Genomic DNA, 23538 nt, shown 5'->3' with positions numbered 1-23538 from the left:
GCTGGGTTGCATCGCTCACGGCACAAGACCGTGAGAAGTGGAAAAGGATTAGAGTTTTTCCCAAATGCGCCGGTGACACAGGGCGGACTAAGTATGGGAGTTTCATGGCCTCAATATAAAATTTCAAATTTGTGAAGGCTCGGGACAGCGTAAACTTTACACTTTTTTTTGGCCCAATTTATATTCATGGGCCTGCCGTTTGCATTGCACCGGCTTCATTACACTGCCCAAGAGGAACACAATTGGGTTAAATGAAATTAATGGGCACGCTTGCTACGAAATTGCAAAAGTAATGATGATGATGAATGTCGAGGTGCTGATAAGTTTCCATGCAATACTGACAATTTATGAGAAATTAAACAATGAACGCTAGCACACACTCATATGTGTGCACACACACCGTCCCACCTATAACATAATGCAGAATGTCATTCAAGTACTGCGCGCATTGCCTCTGCGTACACAGACCGGAGCACGACATTGGCAACGCGTACTTGATTGTGCCTATTGTAAGTTCTCTCTCAATTATCGCGAACAATAGCTGTCTAATGAGCAGTTAAACACCGGCAGGTGAGCATTAATAAAGAGAAGCTGCTGCCTGGGAATACTCTGTCAGCAGAGATGTGGCGAACCGAGCACATTACTTATGCAGCATCTGGAATCACCCGCATGCAGCAATAAAAATTGTTCCAAGTTTTGTTGTTGTTATATGGATCCTTGCGGTTTAATCGCCGGTTCACGTGGGGGATTTTATAGAGGCCAGGATGAGCTTCACCCCTTACAGGTTTACTTACTAGAACACTACAAAAGGGTAAAGGTGCAACCTTGCGACTGCTCGCTCACACCACTGCTGAAAGGAGCCTCCACTCTTCAAACTGGTCCCACAGGTCAAACACGGCCCACAAATGCTCTCGTAGGGGCCAAACGAGCTACGGCCTGCCTAGGGATACGGCTCATATCCGGCCAACTGAAAATGCAACAAAGAGAAAACGAACAAATTCTTGAGTCGAATCACGACCCTGAATGCGGAGAATTCATTAAAATTCGGACATTTGATCTGAGAGTTCGTCGGTCAGTTTTAGATTTTTTTTATGTCTTGATCTTCAGGTTTCTCAGTCCGAGCGAGGGTGGGTGTGGTGCGAAGCTCGATCCATCGTGCTGAGGACTAGGTCGAGACGGGTGAGAACGCGTCGTACGATTAGTCGCATCCGCCGAACGCCGGGTCCCTGTGGAGAGTGTGGCGTACCAAGGATGGCCGGCATGTTGTGGAAGATGTGCAGCAGCTCAGCCGTGACGGCAGGACAGTTCTCCAGTGTCATCAACCTGGCAGCGCGACAGCAGATGCCATGCCGCACGTCAACAAGCCACACGCGCCGGCCACGCCACAGCAGCCAAACCCCGAGTGACAGGGTAGGTTCAGTGTTGAGACTCTGACGAGAATCAAATAAAGGACTTCACATCGTTCATATTCAGTCGGCTCACATTTTCAGCAATGGCTCTTCATCAGGACCTATGCAGAAAACCCTCACGCCACTTTTGAGTGAGCGCTGACATACAGTGCTCCTTATGAAACGACTGACACCTGCCACGCCAATGTAGAAATGTCATGACTGGCATTAAAGAGGTAAATGGTAGTTGAGGAGCAGAGTGTTACCCTCATTTGATCGAAAAACTGATTTTACATTTTGATATCAGCGAGGCTGATGTTTTGGGAAATAAGCCTTCTTTATAGGGCAGACGCCCAGAATGTCACCCAGCTGCATACTCTACGGCTATAAGGCAGCATTAATCACGAGGGGGGGGGGGGGGGGTGAAAAGGTTTTTGCAAGGTCTGTGTTTGTGCGCCAGGGCAGACCTTTCCTTAATCTCTATTTTAATCCGCACGCTCGGGAGATGTGCAGAGTCTTAAGAAAACAAAAACCGAGCATTCAACATTTGCTCTCAAAGAATAATTTCCAGCGGATTAGACCACGGTGTCTATTTATTTTCTCAGCTAAAAATTTAGATATAAGACATAATTCTAGTTGTGTTATTAAGATTCTGTTAGTGGGAAACCAAAAAAGAAAGGAGACAATTCTTGCGACGACTAACGAAAAGCGGGAAATGGATGGCCACACGCACATCTCAGTCCCGACGTTATTTATCTTTGCAGCTAATTGTAAAACAGGACGACTTCGCAAACAGACCATAAAACAAACGCATGCATCCGCGAAAACCAACACCCTGCGAAACAAATTCACGAACCTCCGCAGACAACCAATAGGAATTGTGCGGCGCAAAGCAACAAAAAAAGGTAAAAATAAATTTGCAGTCAAGGCCAGCTCGGGCGACGATCAATCTGGAAGATTTGCAATGCGGCCATGCGGCGGGGAAACATAACCGAAATGCGGCTAATGTTTGGGAGCGCGCTTCAGGAGCGGAAGAGTAATAACGGGGCAAAAAGAGGAGCACGGCGCTAATTAAATTACGCCCGCATTACCTACAATGTCACTTTAATGCCGTGGTTGTAAGCGCGGCTAATTAATTTGCGGAAGGAAGGCCAAGTGAACGGTTAATATCGCGAGGAGTGCCGACACCCTAAATAATCAGACCCCCCCCCCCGCGGTCCCCACCACCCCCCCCCCCCCAAGAAACCCGCGCCACAAGCCTTGCGGCTCTTGTGGTCTTTCGATCCCAGCAACACACACTCACTCACCCACCCAGCCACACTCACTCACCTACCCAGCCAAACTCACTCACCCACCCAGCCACACTCACTCACCTACCCAGCCACACTCACTCACCCACCCAGCCACACTCACTCACCTACCCAGCCACACTCACTCACCCACCCAGCCACACTCACTCACCCACCCAGCCACACTCACTCACCTACCCAGCCACACTCACTCACCCACCCAGCCACACTCACTCACCTACCCAGCCACACTCACTCACCCACCCAGCCACACTCACTCACCTACCCAGCCACACTCACTCACCTACCCAGCCACACTCACTCACCCACCCAGCCACACTCACTCACCCACCCAGCCACACTCACTCACCTACCCAGCCACACTCACTCACCCACCCAGCCACACTCACTCACCTACCCAGCCAAACTCACTCAACCACCCAGCCACACTCACTCACCTACCCAGCCACACTCACTCACCCACCCAGCCACACTCACTCACCTACCCAGCCACACTCACTCACCCACCCAGCCACACTCACTCACCCACCCAGCCACACTCTATCACCTACCCAGCCACACTCACTCACCCACCCAGCCACACTCACTCACCTACCCAGCCAAACTCACTCAACCACCCAGCCACACTCACTCACCTACCCAGCCACACTCACTCACCCACCCAGCCACACTCACTCACCTACCCAGCCAAACTCACTCACCCACCCAGCCACACTCACTCACCTACCCAGCCACACTCACTCACCCACCCAGCCACACTCACTCACCCACCCAGCCACACTCACTCACCTACCCAGCCACACTCACTCACCCACCTATTTACTACCCAGCCACATAGACAAAGATGCCCGCATAGCCTTAACAGACTGTTGGGGCAAGTGCTGTCAGCGAACACCTATGAAGACTGGCACGGCACACGAGGAGGCGGGTAGCCAACCCCACGCCCGGCCGCCTTTGTCTCCCTAGTAGCAATGTTTCCACACCGAACCAGGTACTAATTTGAGGCTGGGTCGACGTAGGAGAGGCCCAGGACCGGTTCAGATGATCGTCACTGGTGTTGGCCGTGAGCGGGAATCGAACTGAGATCGTCAGGTTCGTAGCACACTCACCTACCCACCTACTCAGCCACACACATTCACCCTAGCCACACTCGCTCACCCACCGACCTATCCATCCACACACATCACGCACTAACCCACCCACCTACCCGACCACACACATCACGCACACTCACCCAAGCCGTACGTGCAATCACACCCGCTCAGCCCAGCCGCCCCTAGCATGCCGATACGCGGCCAGATTGACAGAAGTGATGCGCTAGCGGCGTCAGCGTGCGGGTGACCGCTGGGCCCAGGCGCCGACGGTCGAGACAGGTGCCCCCCGACCCCTCCCCCCTCCTCCCCACCCCCTACCCCACCCCCCATAGCACACGGCCGCGCCTAATTTCACAAGTGTCAATCAGCGTTATATCATCAGCTGCAGCTCACCGCCCCCGCGGGAGCAAGGTCGCCCGGCGAAGCTTGCCTCCCCATGTTAATTACGCCATTAGCAATCCGTCCGGCGAGCGCCCCCCCCCCCCGTTCCATACAAAGCCCTCTCGCCCCCCCCCCAACCCTCCCTTCAGGTGTGACTTACATGTTCCGCTCCAATTAAATTAGCGCAACTTAATAAAAAAAAGTTGAGCAATTACCTGCTAGCAAGCAGCGATTTTCAGCCGAGGGTTATTTTTTTTACGCGTCATTTTGGGGGGGGGGGGGGGGTTCGGGCAGGACGAGAGTTGCTTGAGAGGATAATGGTGGCCCAGGCGGGCCGTGGAGACTGAACGACGGGAGCGGCGGCGGCCGAAGTTGTGGACGCGCCCGAGCGGACGTCCGTCGCCACGACGTCCGCCGCCACCGCGGAGATGGAGGCCAGAACAATTGGCACGTGTGCTGGGAGCCAGGCGGATTGTGGGGTCGTGAGACCAAACCGACTCGTGTGTGGGCGACAAGGCGAAGAGACTCGAGTGCCTCATACATCTGAGTAGCTCAAGTGCTGGATAGGGACACACATGTACCAGCCTCGATACTCACCTCATATTACTACGGTTGGCTGACTACGTATGGTGCGAAAGAAGTTCAACAGACATACAACCTGCGAGGCGAGAGAAAACGTGCTCCTCTTCACCAACCCGCAATGATCAGCGTGGTGAAGTATGGTCAAACAAACATACACACCTCCCCCCCACCCCCCCTCCCCTCCATCCACAACCAACGCACCTAAAATGACTCAACACAAATGTACTATGGATTAGACCAATCGGAGTTATTTCTCCTGCTTCTCAATGAAAGCCCGGTAATTGTTATCGTGTCCCAGGTAGATCCAGCGTCAGCACTGGGCCCCCTTTCTCTGCGCCGCGAGCATAATTGACCCGACTGTTTGCTTAGAAGAGAAGGCAAGAGCGTACACGCGCGGGATATTTAACCAAATGCCGGCCTAATACTGTGTCTACAAACCGGGGCTCCTGTTTCTCTCTTAAATATCACATGCTCGCACGCGCGCAGGCGAGAACGCCAATACCACCACCACCACCACCACAAGCGAGTAAAAAGCATTGGAACATCTGCGCTGCGTGACCTATGCGTATTTAACGTGCCGATAATATTCTTCCGAACAAACACGTACAATTTTATTTTAACGCGGCGTGCGCAGCCCGTGTGTGTGTGTACACATGTGTAATAATTTAAAAAAGACCAAAATAGCAACTTAATTAAAAGCGGTTATAATTTGGCCAGTGTCTTAATATTAAATTGTTATCGACAGGGTCCATCAGGTTAGGCTTAATGAATAGGGAAAAATCGCTTGCCAAATGAAGGTCATGGTGCGTACACAATAAACTATGACCTACGCTTACTGTAAATGTGTACGTATTATGAGCAATAATAAAGCAATTACAACCACACTTATTAAAAACGACACTGTATTTTCACGCGTAAAAAATCCTTCGACACCGCGACCATCAATTTAAATGGCTACGGCAATCCAGATTATAATAAGTGTTAAGAGTTAATAAACTGGCTAATTTGAATCTCCGTTACAAGTCAAATTAAACTGATTTATAATAAAGTGTGGAACAATTCACGTCCGTGATTTGATTCAGGCAATTTATTCCCATTTATTTTTGGACAATGTGGCGAATGGCAGTGCCTCCTAGTTACTGGCTGCAGCGGTGATGTTAACCCATAACATAAAACATATATGTAAATATCTCAATAATAGCGGAATCCTGCTGAAAATAAAAATTGTCTTCAGAACTCCTGGATAGGCCGAGATTTTACGGTTGCCAAAATCGGTGATTCCAGCACCACATCTCGCCAACACTTTCTGCGACCCTCTACCAGATCCCACGATTGGTGCACGGTTGACGCACTTGCAGTGGGAAAGCGAGCACAAAAAAATAAAATGCAACGCGCAGAACAAATAAAATAATGAACCCACTTACTTAAGATTTTAATAATACACGGGCCAAAAGGCGAGCAAACGACAGCTTGCCGCCTAAGCCCACCGCACTAATAGGCGCGAGATTACAGCTTTACTATTTAATTTGGTAAATATTTATGAGATGATTTGCAATGCATGCTCTCTCCTGTGCCCGCCATCCACGGATCCCCGCGCGTGCGATGCCATCCCATTAAAAACCAAAGGAGCTCTCGTAAACGAGCGTTTTCAGTCATTAAAAAAAAATAGAAAGGACGCAACCTTCAGGATGACTTCGTCCCCAGATGTCCCGTTCGTGAATGTCATCAGGACTCCTCCACAATTAATCATGCGCTGACCTTCACGCAACGGTGGGCAACCAAAAACCACAGGTGCTGCAAGGAGATTTTATGAATCGTAAAAATCTGACGTTTGCTCCATTATGTTCCAAACGACCGGATTAGTTGACCCATGGGTGAGAGATGGCATATCAATGTTTTATTTTTTTTTATTTTATTTCATCGCAAGGAACAATTCCATTAACTCTATTATTACAAGAGATTTGTCCGTGACCAAATCAGCAATAGTGGAGCCTGGTTAGGACTTATGTGGGAGACTGCCTGGTAAAACCAGGTGTTGAAGGCTTGCACTGCGAGTTGGTCAGTTTTTTGACAAAACGAATCGATGAAACCCATCTGTGCGGAGCTCTTGAGTCTCATCGCCCTCGTATGTGTGGTGGGATTTGTCCCGTTCTCTTCCCACGCAAAGCCAACGATCATGAAAATAATTTTGTGAACATCCCAATGTAGCAGAATCCTCATGAACAAAAAAAAGTCGGTGAACAAGGAAAACCATTACTTTTGTGTAAACAATCCGGAAAGATATAGTAGTAGGTTTTTACCCTTTTAAACTGGTACAAAACTGACACCTTTATACAAGGCATCATGTTTGCAATAACCACAACACAAGTAGTCAAAATTGCAAACAAAAAGAAGCAACTCTGATAATCATTACCAGAGTTGCTTCTTTTTGTTTGGTAAAAGAGATCTCATAGTGTAATCTGGAAAGACTCGAATATTAGAGTTCAGAAATTATTCAAGAAAATAACCAAACGTATCCACGTATATATTCTAAAACAAACATAGGTGCGCAATTTTGAAACGTAAACCACAATTGAAAGCAAAAAGCTTAAAATTACGTGAGAAAAAAATTCTCCCTAATGAACAATGTTCGTGGTAATCTTTGTTTTTATGAAGCAAAACCAACGTCTCAATCACCGACAAAACAAGGCAAACCGCCAAGGCGATGTGTGTTTTCTTGGGCCGTTTTGTCCGGATGGGAATCTGCGCTAATAATTGTACACAAACATTTTTTTAAACTCCATTGGCCAATATTCTGTCCCTTCTGGTAGTGAGGGAAATAAATAAAAAAGTAAAAAAAACGAACTGCCAAAGATGTTCCACGTACATCGCTCTGCGTCACGGTGAGCGCGCACAACAACACGCGGCAGATTGCGGCAGCCACCGCCGCTGCGGGCAGCCACGGCATGCGGCCGGGAAACGCGGCTTCAATTAACGCAACACGCCGGGCTGCGTCACCTCAAATGTACCAGGAGTTATTTATTTTATTTTTGCTAGCGAGGCATAACCTGATTGATGTTGTATGGTAGAGGGGCGGGCAGCAATCACGCGGTTAATCAAGAGCGAAGCTACACCCCGACCAAGTACAACACATGCCACTTCTGACCTCCCCCCGTACTGATCCGGCACATGCCGATAAATCACATGACCACCACCACTACCGCTGCGTAGGTTTTTCGCGGTTTTGCTCGCCGATGTGTTTTCGGATCGTGCCACGCGCGTTGTTCACAGCAGGACTTCAGACGTTTCAGTCGAACGTGCCGGCCATCTTTCACAGCTCGCGCGGCGAATCATTTGACATCGCGCCGATCGGTGCGAGGCACCAACTCGAAAGCACGAAGGAGAACGATCAAGCAAATTATTTGAATGACAACAAACGGGCAGCCTTGCCGGGATAAAACCGACAAATGGGAGGCGGGGGGGGGAGGGTGCGTGCAGGGTTGGTCACTGACAAAACAGACGTACGGAGATGGTGCTCTTACCAAAGCTCGAGCCCGTCCTCGAGCAGATAGACGTGGGGGGGCTTCGAGATGTCCGTGCTGAGCTGAATGACGGGCAGCAGGAACGGGTAGAGGCCCACGCTGTCAGCACCCAGGCCCTTGCGAGACGAGACAACGCAGACGAAACCCGAAGCGAGGTCCGTAATGGACGGTGGGAAGTGGGAAGCGAGAGGAAAGCGCATGTTTTGCTTGTTCTCCCGCGGCCAATAAAATTCCGTGCCGTCGTCTCTTCCCCCCCCCCCCCCCCCCCCGAGCTCTTCTAATGTTGCCTTCGCTCAAGTCAAAAAACGTGTTCAACGCTTAACTGTCACAAACTTTGATAGGGCTGTGCTCACCATCTATTGGTTCCTAAAAAAAAAACTGCAGTTCATAAACTCAATTTACGAGGTCCCACCGAAAGCTACTGAGAATGAGAAAAATTAATTGCCGTCCCAAGCAAAAGGTCACAGAATGGAAGTATTTATTTTTTTACGGCGAAGTATTAAGTGAAAATGACTTAGGGGCGTGTTGAGATGTTAGCGAGATGAATTACGCAGGCGGGGCAGCTTAACCTACCCAGATCCGGAAGATTATTTATGTTCTCTATTGTGCAGAAGTTATTTAATTTCTTCCGTGATGTACATATCAAGGTCAAGGTTAATAGGTCATCACAGTCGACATGACCTCATCATCACTTTCTTCGTTCCGCTGGATTCCATCGCAATTGCAAAAACGAATGTGCCATCTTCTCTTTACTCTGAGTAATTATTGCACCCTTGCCAGACTTCTGCTGCCCAATGGACTATTTAAAAAAATAATACATTGTGCTTTACGTACTCGTTGGCACTTGCCAATGAGGGCTGCCGTGATTTTAACCTACACGATACCAACAATATTACAATATGACGCCGATGATATTATCAGCTTCACGTGAATCTGTAATTTTATTTTGCATTCTTGTTGTATTTTGACTTTGTTCTTTGTTTTGCCGGAACTCAAGCAACGAATAAAGATTTACTTAAAAACTAAAAACTACTTACATTTTGCCAGATAAGGCCCACGAAGACATACAGCTCTTTTTCAGAAGCGACCTGCCCACAAATTATAGCTCAACGAAGTGGCTTATCTTGTCAAAATGTATACCAGCCAAATACTCCAAATGTGGAGAAAGAAAAAAAAACAAGAGGACCTCGACAAAAATACACACTCCAAATATACAGGCACCGTCAGGGTCGGCATCAAACCCACGACCTTGTGTATACTAGACGAGGTAGTAAACATCTCGATACCACGGTATTGTCCCTGGAGGGACGAAATGAGGGCTGAAGTCGTCGCCCCCCCCCCCTTTTCCCAAAGGTTGTTGAGCACAGACCCAAAGGCCCAAAAACGCCAACAGGCCAGCAACAAACAGCACAGCTCATGCTGTAATAGATAAGGGTGAATATGTTTCTGGAACCGAACAAGGTGGTAAGTATCTACACTATGGGAACCTCATTTGCCAGTAAAAATATGATAATTGTTTTTTTACCCTTCCATCTGGCAACAAAACTGACACCTTTTTACAAGGAGTCATGTTTGCATAGACCGCAATACCTGCAGTCATTATACAAACAAAAGACATAACTCTGATAATGTGCACTGTCCTTGAAGTTGATTGGTCCACACCCGAGACAGCTTTCCTTAGAGCCTAGTCTCACATGGGTTGGACCAGATGGTCTCACATGAGAGAAGAGAAAGGCTGAGAGGGAGGGAGGGCGAGCGATAGGGCGGGCGAGCGAGCGTAATGCTCACCTGCACCAAGTTGATGAGGGTGGTGAGGATGGCGCAGCGAAGCATGTTGTGCTCCTCCGACTGCTTCCACAGCACCGGCAGGTACTGCACAAGCGAGCCCGAATGCGGCCTTATCTGTGTAACAAAGACAAAGATCCCCCTGTGTAGCCTCTTAACACACTATTGGGGTAAGTTCTGTTAAGCGAGCACCTATGATGGCCGGCACGGCACACGAAGAGGTGTAGTGGCCAAGACCATGCCTGGCCCCCTTTGTCTCCCCGGTGCTGATGTTTACACACCGCACCAGGTATTTCTTTGAGGCTGAGTCAACTTAGGGGATGTCCAGGACCATTTAAATATTCGCCACTGTTATTGGTCGCGAGCGAGAAACGAACTTGGGTCGCTGGATTTGTAGCCCAGTGCGTTAAACACAACACTGACTACTGCCCGCATCTGCCTAACGCAACCACAGACAATCACTGTGCTCTGAAGCGAGCAGCTGGATTTAACAACGTAAGACATCAGTTTATTCGAAAGGAGAGGAGGGAGCACCTGGGAGCCGACCCGCTCGATGACGCAGGACGTGACATTCAGGACGTGCATCTTTGAGTCGCAGTCGGAGACGCTCTGCAGCAGCTGGAAGAGCAGGCTGAAGATGGACTCGAGGTACTGACCGGGAGACAAGTGCGGAGGGGTTAGCGCGAAGAGAGCAGTCACGTCGATACACTGCACCGCGCGCACCGCGGAAAACGACGAGCCGATCGCAAATCGTCCGCCGAAGAACAGCCACGATGTTGAGCCCGGCGATGCTCGGGTATCAGTGGAGCAGTCGGGTCATGAGAAGACGTGCTACAATTAATTTCCCCGCTGGGTGCGTCGATAAATTGTCACGATTCAGGATCGTGATTCGTTTCGACAATCAATCGTTTCGACTCGTTTGTTTGCCGACTTGTTTGCAACGTTCCACAGTTTTTACAACAGCCTAAAATGCAACACGACCGCATGATTACCATACTTTTTAAATGCTCAATTATTTCTGACTTGCAATTCAATGCATGTCAGAAGCTTAACACATCGATTTTAATCGATAAACAAACAGTTAAATACCCGGTCATCTCAGACCAGCTCGATGCTGAGTGTGCACAAGTATTATAAAGATTTCCCAATACAGTAAAACCTTGGATTGCGAGTAACTTGGTCTGCGAGTGTTTTGCAAGACCAGCTAAATTTTTTAATAAATATTAATTTGATAAACGAGCAAGGTCTTGCAATACGAGTAGTACGTGTACGCTTTGTCTACCGAGTGTCACGTGATCACAACTGATATACGAGGGTTGTGATATACGAGTGCTTTGGATTACAAACACGTTTTCGGAACGAATTATGCTCGCAATCCAAGGTTTTAGTGTACAACCCTTGAGAAGGGCTTGAGAAAGCACGAATGACGGTGAAGGTTCGGCCGGTTTTATACAACCGAGATAATTACAGGGGCTTAATTAAGAATGTCCATGTGTGTGTGTGTGTGGGGCTCATTGAGATTGCTGGTGATTCACTGCCGGTAAGTGGTGCGCCGCGAGAGTGGGGGGGGGGGTTTGAGCTGAGACCCCGAGTGGTGAGAGTTCTCATGGGCTCTTACTTACAGGCGTGAACTGTTCGGTCTTGAAGTCAAAATCATCCACAGGTATGAGGCGCGTCAAGAAAAAAACCGGAGACACTGTACATGCGATGCTTCTCGCAAGCGAAAACAAGTCGACGTGCTTTCCTGCCACGAACCAGCGGTGTGAAGATTCCACATTCCTATGGCAGAGGGACGAGTCGATCCACGTGACAAGTGGCGACTTCCCACAAAGGGGTGCCGATTTGGCGAACTCGGCTTGAATAAAGGCCTGACTGCAAAACCAACCCTGGGATTTAAACTCGCGACCTTCTAACTGTGAGTCGGACTCCCCATCCAGTGCAGGCTTCTGGCGACGCTGCAAACCAGGGGTGGGAAACCTAACACATCACTAAGGGCCGAATGCGACCTTCAAAACACCGTTGGGCAGGCCGCTCGTTAACGCACAGCCCGATCACGTCTATCACGGGGCGCACGGACATTTGGAAGCGTTGTCAGAATTTAACACGTGTAGGAGGGCTTTCGCGAACAATGTTATGATTCGCAGCTCATTTTTGCGGTCAGATCGGTCGCGTTATTAACATGCGTGTCGAGCACCCTCCTCTACATGATGCGGCCAATTAATAAAGTCACGACGTGATGAACAAACACGTTCATTTATGACTGCTTCAGCACCACCGGTGTTGCTGGGAGAGCAACTACCTGTGACACATCGTGCCCAGTTAAGCGTTGTGCAGATCGCTCTTCAAACACACCGGTGGTGCTGCTGAAGCAGTAATTATTTGGTCAGGTTTGGTCAACACGTGACGTTATCGATTGGCTGTGTCGGGTGGAGGGTTCTTTTTTCTGACGCAACATATTACTCACACGGCGATCTGACCCCAAAAGTAAATTACGAATCAAGAGTTGCCAGGTCTAAAATATTTCCCATAGCCGCGGCACTCCTGTATCAATGTGCAAAATCACCCCCCATTATCCACGCGACAAAACCTTGTACCTTTAGAACCTTTAGGGAGATAAGTTCACTCAGAAGTGGTGGCTAAATTAACCTTATTATGCATGGTTTATTGGAGCTGTACCACATAGATAACACAGGGGTCAATTGTGTAGGAAAAACACAGATGAGAGCATCCAACTCTTAATTAAAAAAAATGTCACTCGTGTTTTTGTTTGCCCACAGGCGTTTTTAATATTTGGCTCTCTTGTGTAAAGGATAACAATCTTTTAATTAAGTAAAAAAAACTGCAGCTTTGTCAATCCACTGCTGGATAAAGGCCTCCCCCCAGTAACATCTCGCCGTGGTGGCGAGATGTTAAATACCTCGCCTGGTATGCAGGAGGTCGATCCTGACCTCGACGCCTTCTGTATATTTGGAGTCGACGCGTTCTCCCCGTGGTCGCATGGATTTTTCTCCAGGCCCTCCGGTTATTCCCTCCACATTTAGACACATGCATTTAGAGCATTTGGCTGCAATATAATTCCACATCATGAGCCACTTTGTGGAGCTATCATTTGTCTTAGCCAGGTCGCTTCAGAAAAAAGAGCTTTACGAGCTCAGTGAACCTTACTCGGTAGAATAAAAATAGCGTTAATAGTTTTTTAGTTTAGCAGTAAAAATATAATGGGTGTAATCGCTTTAAGAAGGATATAAAGTTTGAGGGTGGTCGCCGCTGCCAGCCGGACCTGCAAAAGAGATAAACACCGTTACGGTCAGGGCCGCGCTTCGATTTGCCGGACAGCATGTTCCTAAAACCAATGAGAGCCAAATCTTCTCGTTCTTTCATGTGGCAAGGTGAAATGAGTTAAAGTTATATACGTGCGTGTGTGTATGGAGGTAATTAAACTTTTCAATAGCCTCTGTAGAGGCTTGGTGGATGCCAGTGATGTTGCCTGCGAATCGATGATGCGTTATATAATATATACTCAATCTGTTTTATACATTTTTAGTGATATACTTTGCCTCCTACCGTTTTTGTATTGTTTGTTGCAACTTTCTGATCCAGCCCTATTAGACATCTGTGAAAAAGAGCTTCATAGTTCATCGTATTTCTCCGTGAGAAACAAATCAAGATTCTGATGGTCTGACGTAGTTGTAATACTTAATCGGCAGAGAAGCATGAGTCTGTGTGGATCATACTTAGCAAACTGCATTTGCTTTGTTGAATTGCATCTTTTCCTTCCTTTACTTTGTTCCATATTCCTGTGGACATGTGAAGCACACGTACCGAACCTCGTCGTTTGTATCATGACCTATGTAACCATGATTGTGTAAACTAAGATCTGTATCATCACAGAACGCCAATGAAATAAATAAAATCTATCAATCTATATACTCCGAATTTTTATTCCCTGCTGCACTCTCCCAACTCCAATGAAGCTTATCTGATCTGCATTAACTTCAGCAGCGCTACTTATCCGCCACGATGGAAAAGTTCCCACGGAAAAGTGTGTGTGTGAAAACACCCCAAGGAACAGAGGCCAAGAAAATATTTTAATGTCAACTTTACTAGTGAAGCAAAAATACGTATACGCTGGCTGCACGGGGGTCAATGTTGCGTTCAAGGTGTCTTCACCAATAAGTCAGGTTTTCACGCACGGGACAAAATCATGGCTGGCAGTGACCGAGACCAGGACCAGGCCGGTTCCAGATAGGTGAGATGGGTGCATTAACTCACGCCGCACGCTGTACTTGAAACCAACAGCACAGAGCTGCTCACCCGTGATAAAGTTGGGCTGATTGAAATAATTAGTTATTTACCCAGGAAAGCCAGCAATACAAATATTAATCAAAATGATAAATCCAAACAACTGAAATATGCAGAAATTTTGTTAAATATCCAATACAATGCGATAGGTCTCCTTTTTTTGGTGCAGTAATTGGCGATCGGGCTGAGACCAGCAAATTGCTATGCTTGAAAACACGCTTTCATCAGGGGTGGCTGAAGCTTAGAATCGATCCCAGGATCTCAGCAGTGTGCCGGCTCACTGCTCCGACACTTTATATCGTGCGCCAACTCGGTGGCAAGAGAACACAATTCCCACTCACGTCGCTGCAAGTGAAAGTCTCTTCCGCATTTACTTACCCAAGCATTGCTTAGCCGCACCAGAGCAAAGCTAAACATCAACAACAAGTCGACCTTCATCGGCATCTCACGCAACCAGACGCTGAAATGCCCCCCAAGATAATTACAAGTCAACACCGTGTGCCAAGAACCGACAGCGATAGAGCACGCCGGGTGCCCCGATTGAATAGCGCGGCTTGCAAGGGGGCGCGGGCAAACAGCCCTCATTAAGACAACCGGCGACACGCAGCACAGCAGGGAACCGGGAAAAGCAATCACGTCTGACGGGGGCGGCGGAACGCGCCATCCGGGAGTTCATTATCTACCAGGTCGGCCACCTTGGAAGCGGCGGGGGGGGGGGGGGGGGTGTGAGATCGCGTTAAGAGGTAACGAAGCGGATTAAATGCGTGAGAGCGTTGATCGCATCGTCGTAGTTTCCGGCCCCAATCGAACGCAGCCATAGCAGCGGAGGAGAGCAGCCGCACAACGCCCCTGCCGTAGCAGTGCTGCGGCTGCTGCGGCTGCCCGGGCACCTCGCACCCAAGCCGACAGGAACAAGCCAGCCTACGTATGGGCAAGAACATATATTTTTTTCTTGGAAATATAATCCAGCGATATAAAACCGCACAGCGTGATTGAAGCGAAGACTCACAAGGGTTCATCCTCCACTGCCCCGGTCGCTCCTTACATTACGCGGAGTACCGGGCAATCCGCGAGGTTTCACCACCACGAACGATAACGAACGCTCATTTCACACGTAGCAGACTTTCGCCACCGATATTATGATTAATAGCTGATTTTTGGGTCAGATGGCACAAGTGATTATGAATCATGATAAAAGGTCACAGTCAAACATTTCAGAAAATGTATTGGTTTGACCTTGGTCCAAGATTATACATTGCACATAGAGGGTTCTCTTCTTAAATACCATAAATCCCTAGTTCCTGGGGGTCACAATGAGTCCTTCCTGAGTGCAATGAAAATTACCCTCAATTAAGTACTGTGACCAACTCGGTAAAGCAGAGGCATACCCATAATCAAGGACCCTCTTGAATAAATAACAGCAGTCTGGAGACCCGGTCGAGGCTTTCCTGGGTAATTTAAATGGGTGTAGCAACTCGCCATCTGCTCCACGATTCAAGGCTTTTTCACTTGATGGGTCTGCAATTCGAGTGACCACATGTGGGGGGGGGGTTACGTGAACCAAATAACACACAGCAGCATATAAAAAAAATGCTGAAAATAATTGATTCCTACATAGATAATCCGATGCAGGTTATCACGAGCACAACATTTTTAATTGACAAATCGATCAGTAAACTTAGCTTGGCGGTAAGTGGCAGATGGTGCAACAGGCCACGGTAGGGAAAGCGGGGGGGGGGGGGGGGGGGGGGGCGGTGACGCACCACTAGGTCGGCATCCTGCAGCAGGGAAAGCAGCGCCTGGTAGAGGACTGGCCTCAGCTCCTGCTTGAACTTCACCGCGACCCACTGGCCCACCAGCCAGATGACCCGCCTGCGGATCAGCCGGTACCTGCACCAGCAACGGCCACGCGGCGAGGTGAAAGCCACACAAAGCACAATCCGTGGACTATTTTTTTGTGTTTTTGTTTACTTACTTCACACGTCATTTTTCGTGGGCCACTAATTACGATTCGTGATCGATTTTGTTTTGAGTGTGGGCCGTGCAACAATCGGGTCAATTTGTGTCCTAAGACTATCCACCACCCAACATAGTCAAACAAATTAAATCGTCACGTGTGCACGCATAGAAAGCACCAATTATTTGGTATTCACCTCGCTTACTGGGTAAGTCGATGGACAATCCTCGCAAACCAATTTATCAATGAGGAACAAACTGTATTGCGGCAGAGTTTGGTGGGGAGGGATTTGAAGAGGCCGCAGCACAGAGGGAGCGGCAGTAGCCAAGATGCAAGGCGATTTAAGGCATTTATTCTTCTCTTGTGAATATTTTAATTCAACGGGAGGACAGAATTGGCAGGTCTTATAACTCACCTCGAGTCCTTCACCTGCAGCTCAACGACGAGCTGGTTTCTGAACCATTCATCAAAGTCCACGGTGTCAAAGAGCTCGTACGCAGCCAGGCCAACTGCGTTGTAAACTGGAGACAGTGCGTGGACAACCAGGGATTGATGCAGCATACCATTTTCATTCTTTTACCAGGTAAGGCTCATTGAGCTATATAGCCCTTTTTCAGAAGCGACCTGGCCACAACCGATAGCTCAAGGAAGTGGCTTACCATGTGGAAATTTATCGCAGCCAAATACTCTAAAAAGCATGTTTCTTAATGTGGAGGAAAAAACCGGAGGACCCGGAGAAAAATCCACCGGGAGAAACATGCAATCTCCAAATATACAGCAGCAGGCGTCAGGGTCGGGATCGAACCCACGACCTCCTGCATACCAGGCGAGGTAGTTAACATCTCCTAGCCACAGTGGCACCCCTCACACAACAGGACAGGGCGTCAGTGGAGACGCAACCACACCTCAAAGAAAAACGCAAGCTAGCAATAACAACTGTTAGAATCCTGGGTCACAGTTCAATTCAGGAGTCCCAATCCTCTTTATACCAATTTGGGGAATGTTTGAGCCTTTAAACGGCCACACAGCTTGCTTCCCAATTACATATAACCTACATAAGGCAATGTAGATTTACGTGTCATCTAAATGTCACTGCATCTTTTTTTAAGCAGATCTTGTAGAGAGGCAAAGGCAGTAAGTGGTAGGCAGAAGATTACAAGGAAAGTCTGGAGACTGAACTTGAACAGGGGCAGTCGACAGCATGAATGACTACACAATTCGATACACACATTTGTCGTTATCCTATAAATCAACTGTAATGATGCATCCCTATTCACCTATAGGTCATATACAAAGATGCCCTATATAGCCTGAACAGACTTTTTATGGCGAGTGCTGTTAGCGACGACATATTAAGGTTAGCACGGCACGTGATTGGGTGGGTGGCCAGCTCCATATCCGAGTGCATTTTAGATAAGTGTCACTGGTGGTGGCTGTGATTGGGAATAGAACTCGGGTCACTGGGTTCGTTGTGCAGCGCACAAACCACTGCCCTAAACGCTCCCGACTGTGCCTTACGAAGGGAACAGCCGTACTTTAAAGGACTATACAACCTCAAAAAACAAAGAGCTCTTTATACGTACGTGCGCAAATTCATGCCTAGACTGTGTCCCATACAAAGTCTGAATCTTTATGTGTGCAAAACTTTTTAATCCATCGTTGCGGAGACTTTTCTTGAGCAATACAGCGGAGTAATTTGCTCCCCGTTAACGAGCCCCCAAACTCACGTCGCATACAGCGCGGGAGGACACAACCTACGTGCATTTGTACCTACAAGATAAGAGATGTTTGTTTCTTCAGGGGCTAAATCTTACTTTAAAGCTGCCGCTAATTTCCAATCTAAAAGCGCCCACCGAACGGCGATACATTTCGCGTTCACTTATTGCTACGTTGGTGCCGTGTAAAGCGGCCAGATACAGGGAAATTTGTATTCTATATGCTAAAATCAAAACGCGCAATGCCGCGCTGCATGCTGACAAAAGAAGGCACGCCACCAGCAATCAGATGCTACCGTGGTGTGGCGGCTAGCACGCTAGATTTGCTGCGGTTGAAACAACGGAGGAAGTTTCTTAAGTTCGTATGTATGTTGAACTGCTGATCGGAGGTGTGGGTGAAGGACAACAAACTAAACAAAAAAAGCAGTTCCAAAGAAATTCGTTTTCATTTTAATATTGTGGTGTAGTGTAGTGTGTGACATAAAAGTTTAGTGTTTTGTAGTGGTGTGTTGTGTAATGTATAATGTCGTGTATAGTAGTGGAGTGTATAGACTCGCAGAGACGCATATGTGTGTATTTATGTTGAACTTATTTCGCACCGTATGTAGCCATCCGCGTTAATCGGGAGGTGCCGGGGGAAGAACCGCCGCAGTTCAGTTTGATCGGCAAGCCGTGCGTGATGGAGTTGTGTCGATAAACTCCGGCGCTCTCAGAAACGTCTGGCCACCAAGGAAAATGAGTCCAAGGTCCCCTCCTGTCCGAGGGCCTCCTCCTCCCTCCCTCCACTCGACGCCCTTCCGCCGGGCCGTGGCGCGAGAGAGGTCATAGCAGCGCTGCGCCTTTACTTTTAATGGTCAAGAGCAGATGACCCCTGGCCATACTTTCCCACTGGAATATAGTGTGGGGGATGACAATGGAGCCATCCCAACGGATGACAAACCCCCCCTGCCCCCCCAAAACTAATACAGACCTCCCCATCCCCTCCCCGCTAAATATAGCGCGGAGCCACGGCGATGAATTGGCGATGCGTTATTTAGTACCCACCTGCATCTTTAATAAATAACCCCACGGAATCCTCGTGGCTGGTGGGGACTGCAAAGAGAAGAAGGCAGAGACATAAATTAATAAACAAGGCCTCCCGGAGTCAAAACAAAGCCGCTCCGAGCCCTCCATTCAATATCCTCCTTTTTAATTCTCGCCGACAAACAACGCACAGACACGCACACACACACGTACACACACACACACAAGCACACACATGCAAGCACACACATGCAAGCACACGAGCAAGATAGCACTGGGATTAAAACAATTGCGAATTGAAGTGTCCATGACATGATTTGCCAGTAATGCATTTTGTTGTAAAAATAACATTTATTTTTCTATTCAATAGCTAAAATATATATATATGCTGGAGGGAAAAAAGTTCTTTATAAACCCGAGCTAACACCCAATTTATATGCAAATAGCAGTGTTTTATTGGCAAAGGGAGGATCACAATTATAATGTGACTTGTATTTCCCTACGCCGCATGATCAGACCACAGTTCTACTGAGCCAGCAGTGTTTAAATTCAGTCCTCGGTGTTGCTGAAACCCGAGCAGAAACACAAAAGACGATAATCCCACAAACGTGCACCCTTTTGGACTTACTGGACCACAACAGCGCACAAACAACCGGGGGGTGGTGGGTGTAGCCAGCACCAAGGCCAGCCGTCGGTGCCGATGTACACCCACACCACCAGATTTCTCATGTAAGGTCGAGTGGTCGTCTTTGGTGAGGCGCGCAACTGGTTTAGATACGGCTCCCTGCCGGTGTTAGCCGTGGCCGGGAATTGAACGCAGGTCCGATGGGATCATGGCGCAGTGCGTTAGCGTACTGGGACACCAAAAACAAATCCCGATAAAGATTCCGTGTATAGCCTTTAACAGACTGTTTGGGGGAAAGTGCTGCTGGTAAGCAGCACCTATGAAGGCCAGCAAGGCATAGATGTGGGTAGCCAGCACCACGCCCAGCCAGCCTCTGTCTCCCCAATGCTTATGCTAACATACAGCTGGGTCAACGATCAACACAAATACAAAATTCCCCCGTATAGCTTTAACAGACTGTTGGCGCAAGTGCTGTCAGTGAGCACCTATGGAAGTCTAAACGGTACACGAGTGGGTGGGTGGCCAGCACCACGCCCAACCGCCTTTGTCTTCCCAGTGGCGATGTTTACACACCGCACAAGGTTCTAAATTGAGGCTGAGTCGACCGAGGGTAGGCCCAGGACCAATTTAGATAATCGTCACTGGGTCGCCAGATTCATAGCGCAGCGTGCTAACCGCGACACTACAGCTCACCACACGCACACAAACACGGAAGCTTATGCATGCCTCAGCTTTCATCTGCTCAGCTTGCATTTCAAAAAATAAAAATCATATTTTTAAGCAAACCAGGAATTAAGTCGGCCAAATTAAATGTAGAGCTTAATTAATTGATGCTGGGATTTAAATTGTAATTCACAAGCAATTGCTGTGGGAAGCAAGTCTATCTCCCCTTGTTGGTTCTTCCTGGGCAGGTAAACAATTCACCTCCCCCAACTTCTCGCTAAGTGGACGAAACTTCGTGATTCAAGAATCAATTATTTTTTTAATGTAACAAGCTGCCTCTAGTCACTTGTAAGAGGTCACCTGAAGCCATTGCATACAACAGAGACCACATTGCTTACAGCCACAACTCGAAGCACGTATCGCGACCGTGAGAATCTATTTAAATCGTCACGTCGTGGTCCTTCACCTTGGAGCGCGTGCAGCATTTCCAGGAGAACGGGGGTCAGCGTCTCACTGTACTCGTGGAAAATGTCAAGGAAGAGGACCTCCGTGCAGGGCTGGTGGGAAAGCACAGACAAGTGAGACATTTGGATCATCGTTGTCGTCATTATCGTCACCATCACCACAATTGTTATCGCTATCTGCATCGTCACCCGCTCCAAACAATTCTGAGTGCTCTCAGAAGACCCCCCCCCCCCCCCCCCCAATTATAGAGCAGTTCTCTGACCAACAATCCTACGCATGAGTGGATGGCTCAGAGGTCAAAGCACTGGGTCGCCACTGATCCTGGGATGGAATCTGGGTTCCAATCAGCAATTAAACCGGGTTCTCAATCTGAGTTCTGTTTAAACAGGCGAGACCTCTCAAGAGACGAGGATTATAAACACGCTCATTAATTGGCTGAAAACATCTTAATGTATGCGCTGCTTCCGTAGTGGATCGCGTAGTGTTTGCGCGGTGCAGTCACATGAATGACGCTACTATATAAAAACTAAATTTTATTTTCTCAAGAGCGAACTGCAATTTTGATGATCTCTTACCATGCCACCAATGACTGCATAGGAAAGAAAACGCGACGTTGCTTCTGTTGTGTGCAATGGGTTTAACCAACGCTCACCAGCACGCAAAAAATCAGTGACTCACGAAGAAGTTGAAAGAAAAAAAGATCGAACCCCGGCCGGAATGCCAATAGCTGAATCGTTACAACTCAATATAATCGTTGACAGGGAGCGAGGGTGAATTTATTCCACCCCCACTGATTAACCCAGGAAAGCCAGACTGAGTCTCATGACTCTTTGTCCAGGAGGGTCCTGCTACAATGGGATGTTTAAACACCATTTACAATGTATGTGGGAGAAAACAAGATAAATCCGGTGGAGACCATGCAGAATAAGGGGAGATGATACAAATTCTGCTAGAAAGGTGCCAGTCAGGAATCAATCCCAGGTCATTCTCGCTGCGAGTGCTTCCGCAGCGCTGCCATCCTGCCGCCCGACAATGTGCACGTCTATGCGTGTGGGTGGCTGTATGGATGTGTGGGGAGCGGTGGTGCAGTGGTTAGTTAGCATCCTGCGCGAACGAACCCAGTGACCCGAGTTCGATTTCCGCTCACGACCAATAACAGTGGCCAATATTTGAATATGTCCTGGGCCTCCCCGAAGTCGACTCAACCTTAAATTAGTACCTGTTGTGGTGTGTAAATATCAGCACTGGGGAGACCCACCCCCTCATATGCTATACCGGCCTTCATAGATACATGCAAACAGCACTTGCCCCAACCATCTGTTAAAGGCTATCCGGGGGGGGGGGATCTTTGTCTTTTGTGTATGGATATTGTATACATGTACGTATGTATATTGAACTTCTTTTACACTGTACGTAGCCAACTGTGCTAACTGGAGATTCGGAGAGGGGGGTGGGGGTGGAACAGTCAAACTAAACACACAAGCAGTGCTAAAGAAATGGGTTTTCAATCGAGATTTAAAAGTGCAAAGCTCCAGTGGCTTCCTAATATTGAAAGAGAAAATTAAAATGAATGAGAAAATACGAGGGCAACCGCAGCCAGGTAGCCGAGCGAGCGCTTCTCCGTACCCGAAGGCTGTACTTCCAGGAATCGCCTCCGCTCTCTTCAATGGCTGGAAGGAAAAAAGCGCGGGGCAAGCACGCAATTACACGTGGCTCAATCGCTGCACTTAACGCGCGTCGTGCGAATTAACAGCTGCCGAGTAGGAAGAGTTTTAATGTTGGGCGGGGAGTTGGGAGTGGGTCATGTAGCCATGGGGGTTGAGTTACATGTTGAGTCACAAGGCGGGGGGGGGGGGGCTTTATTAAGGATATTCAGTGGAGGGGGGGGGAAGCATATGAACGGTGAAAATGTTGGGAGTGCAGCCAGATCCCTATGGTTTTAATGCCTGTATGGACGTGGAAATCACACGGGCTTTATTATTTCATTTGTTAACAGGGCATGTTTAATTTATTTATTAATGCACAATCATTTACGTGCATTACAAAAACCCCAGCCAGTTGGCTCGGGGCTAAAGCGAGTAGCTCGCAAACAGAGAAGTCACGAGTTCGTATCCCGTTTTCGGGTTAGAGTAGGCCCTCCATACCTTCGGGGAAGATAATGAGCACCACTTTGTGAGGAAGTTCACAGTGGTTGTTCCTCTGGATAACTTTACCTCCCCTCCCCGGCATAGGAATGTAGAATTTTCACCACTGGCTCAGGGTTTTTAAATGGAAGATGTGCACTGCCTAAATGCCCATAATAAGCAAGAAATTATATTTGACATTTTAAAATCAAGATTGCGCCCTCTTTGGCTGGTTTACATCATCAGCATCAATAACAGTAATGCCACTTCACACTTGTTTCCTGGAAACTACCAGTCCTAAATTACCGTGATTTTTTTCTCTGCACCAGTAGTGCCCAACTGTGGTCCGCTGTCAGCAAAAAGCCCAATGATATAAACTATGAACTATTTTTATTCTACCACGTAAGGCCCAGAGCTATATAGCTCTTTTTCAGAAGCGAACAGGCTACAAATGATAGCTCAACAAAGTGGCTTATCACATGGAAATATTATCACAGCACAATACTCTAAATGCAAGTTTCTGAATGTGGAGGGGAAACACCGGAGGACACCGAGAAAAATCCACGAAAGCACGGAGAGAGAGAACATGCAAATTCCAAATATA

At 48.0% G+C, this 23538-nt stretch overlaps 1 protein-coding gene across 1 annotated transcript in view; it reads right to left on the bottom strand.

The window, feature by feature from the left end:
- Positions 1-23538, bottom strand: part of IPO11 (importin 11) — a 93476-nt gene that overhangs the window by 31269 nt on the left and 38669 nt on the right. Inside the window, exons 12-22 of the mRNA XM_061553429.1 lie at positions 22438-22481; positions 20813-20903; positions 19080-19127; positions 16736-16841; positions 16127-16253; positions 13308-13341; positions 11684-11724; positions 10596-10712; positions 10065-10178; positions 8277-8392; positions 1247-1323 (exon numbers count right to left, since the gene is read on the bottom strand). Coding sequence (XP_061409413.1) covers positions 1247-1323; positions 8277-8392; positions 10065-10178; positions 10596-10712; positions 11684-11724; positions 13308-13341; positions 16127-16253; positions 16736-16841; positions 19080-19127; positions 20813-20903; positions 22438-22481 — 915 coding nt within the window. The remainder of the gene's footprint in view (positions 1-1246; positions 1324-8276; positions 8393-10064; positions 10179-10595; positions 10713-11683; positions 11725-13307; positions 13342-16126; positions 16254-16735; positions 16842-19079; positions 19128-20812; positions 20904-22437; positions 22482-23538) is intronic.

The sequence above is a fragment of the Lethenteron reissneri genome, chromosome 18, assembly GCF_015708825.2.
Source record: "Lethenteron reissneri isolate LAM-NWPU_2019-01 chromosome 18, ASM1570882v1, whole genome shotgun sequence".
NCBI classification, from domain to species: Eukaryota; Metazoa; Chordata; class Hyperoartia; order Petromyzontiformes; family Petromyzontidae; genus Lethenteron; species Lethenteron reissneri.
The sequence above is the reverse complement of the archived record's forward strand: the minus strand, read 5'-3'. Positions and strand labels throughout refer to the sequence as shown.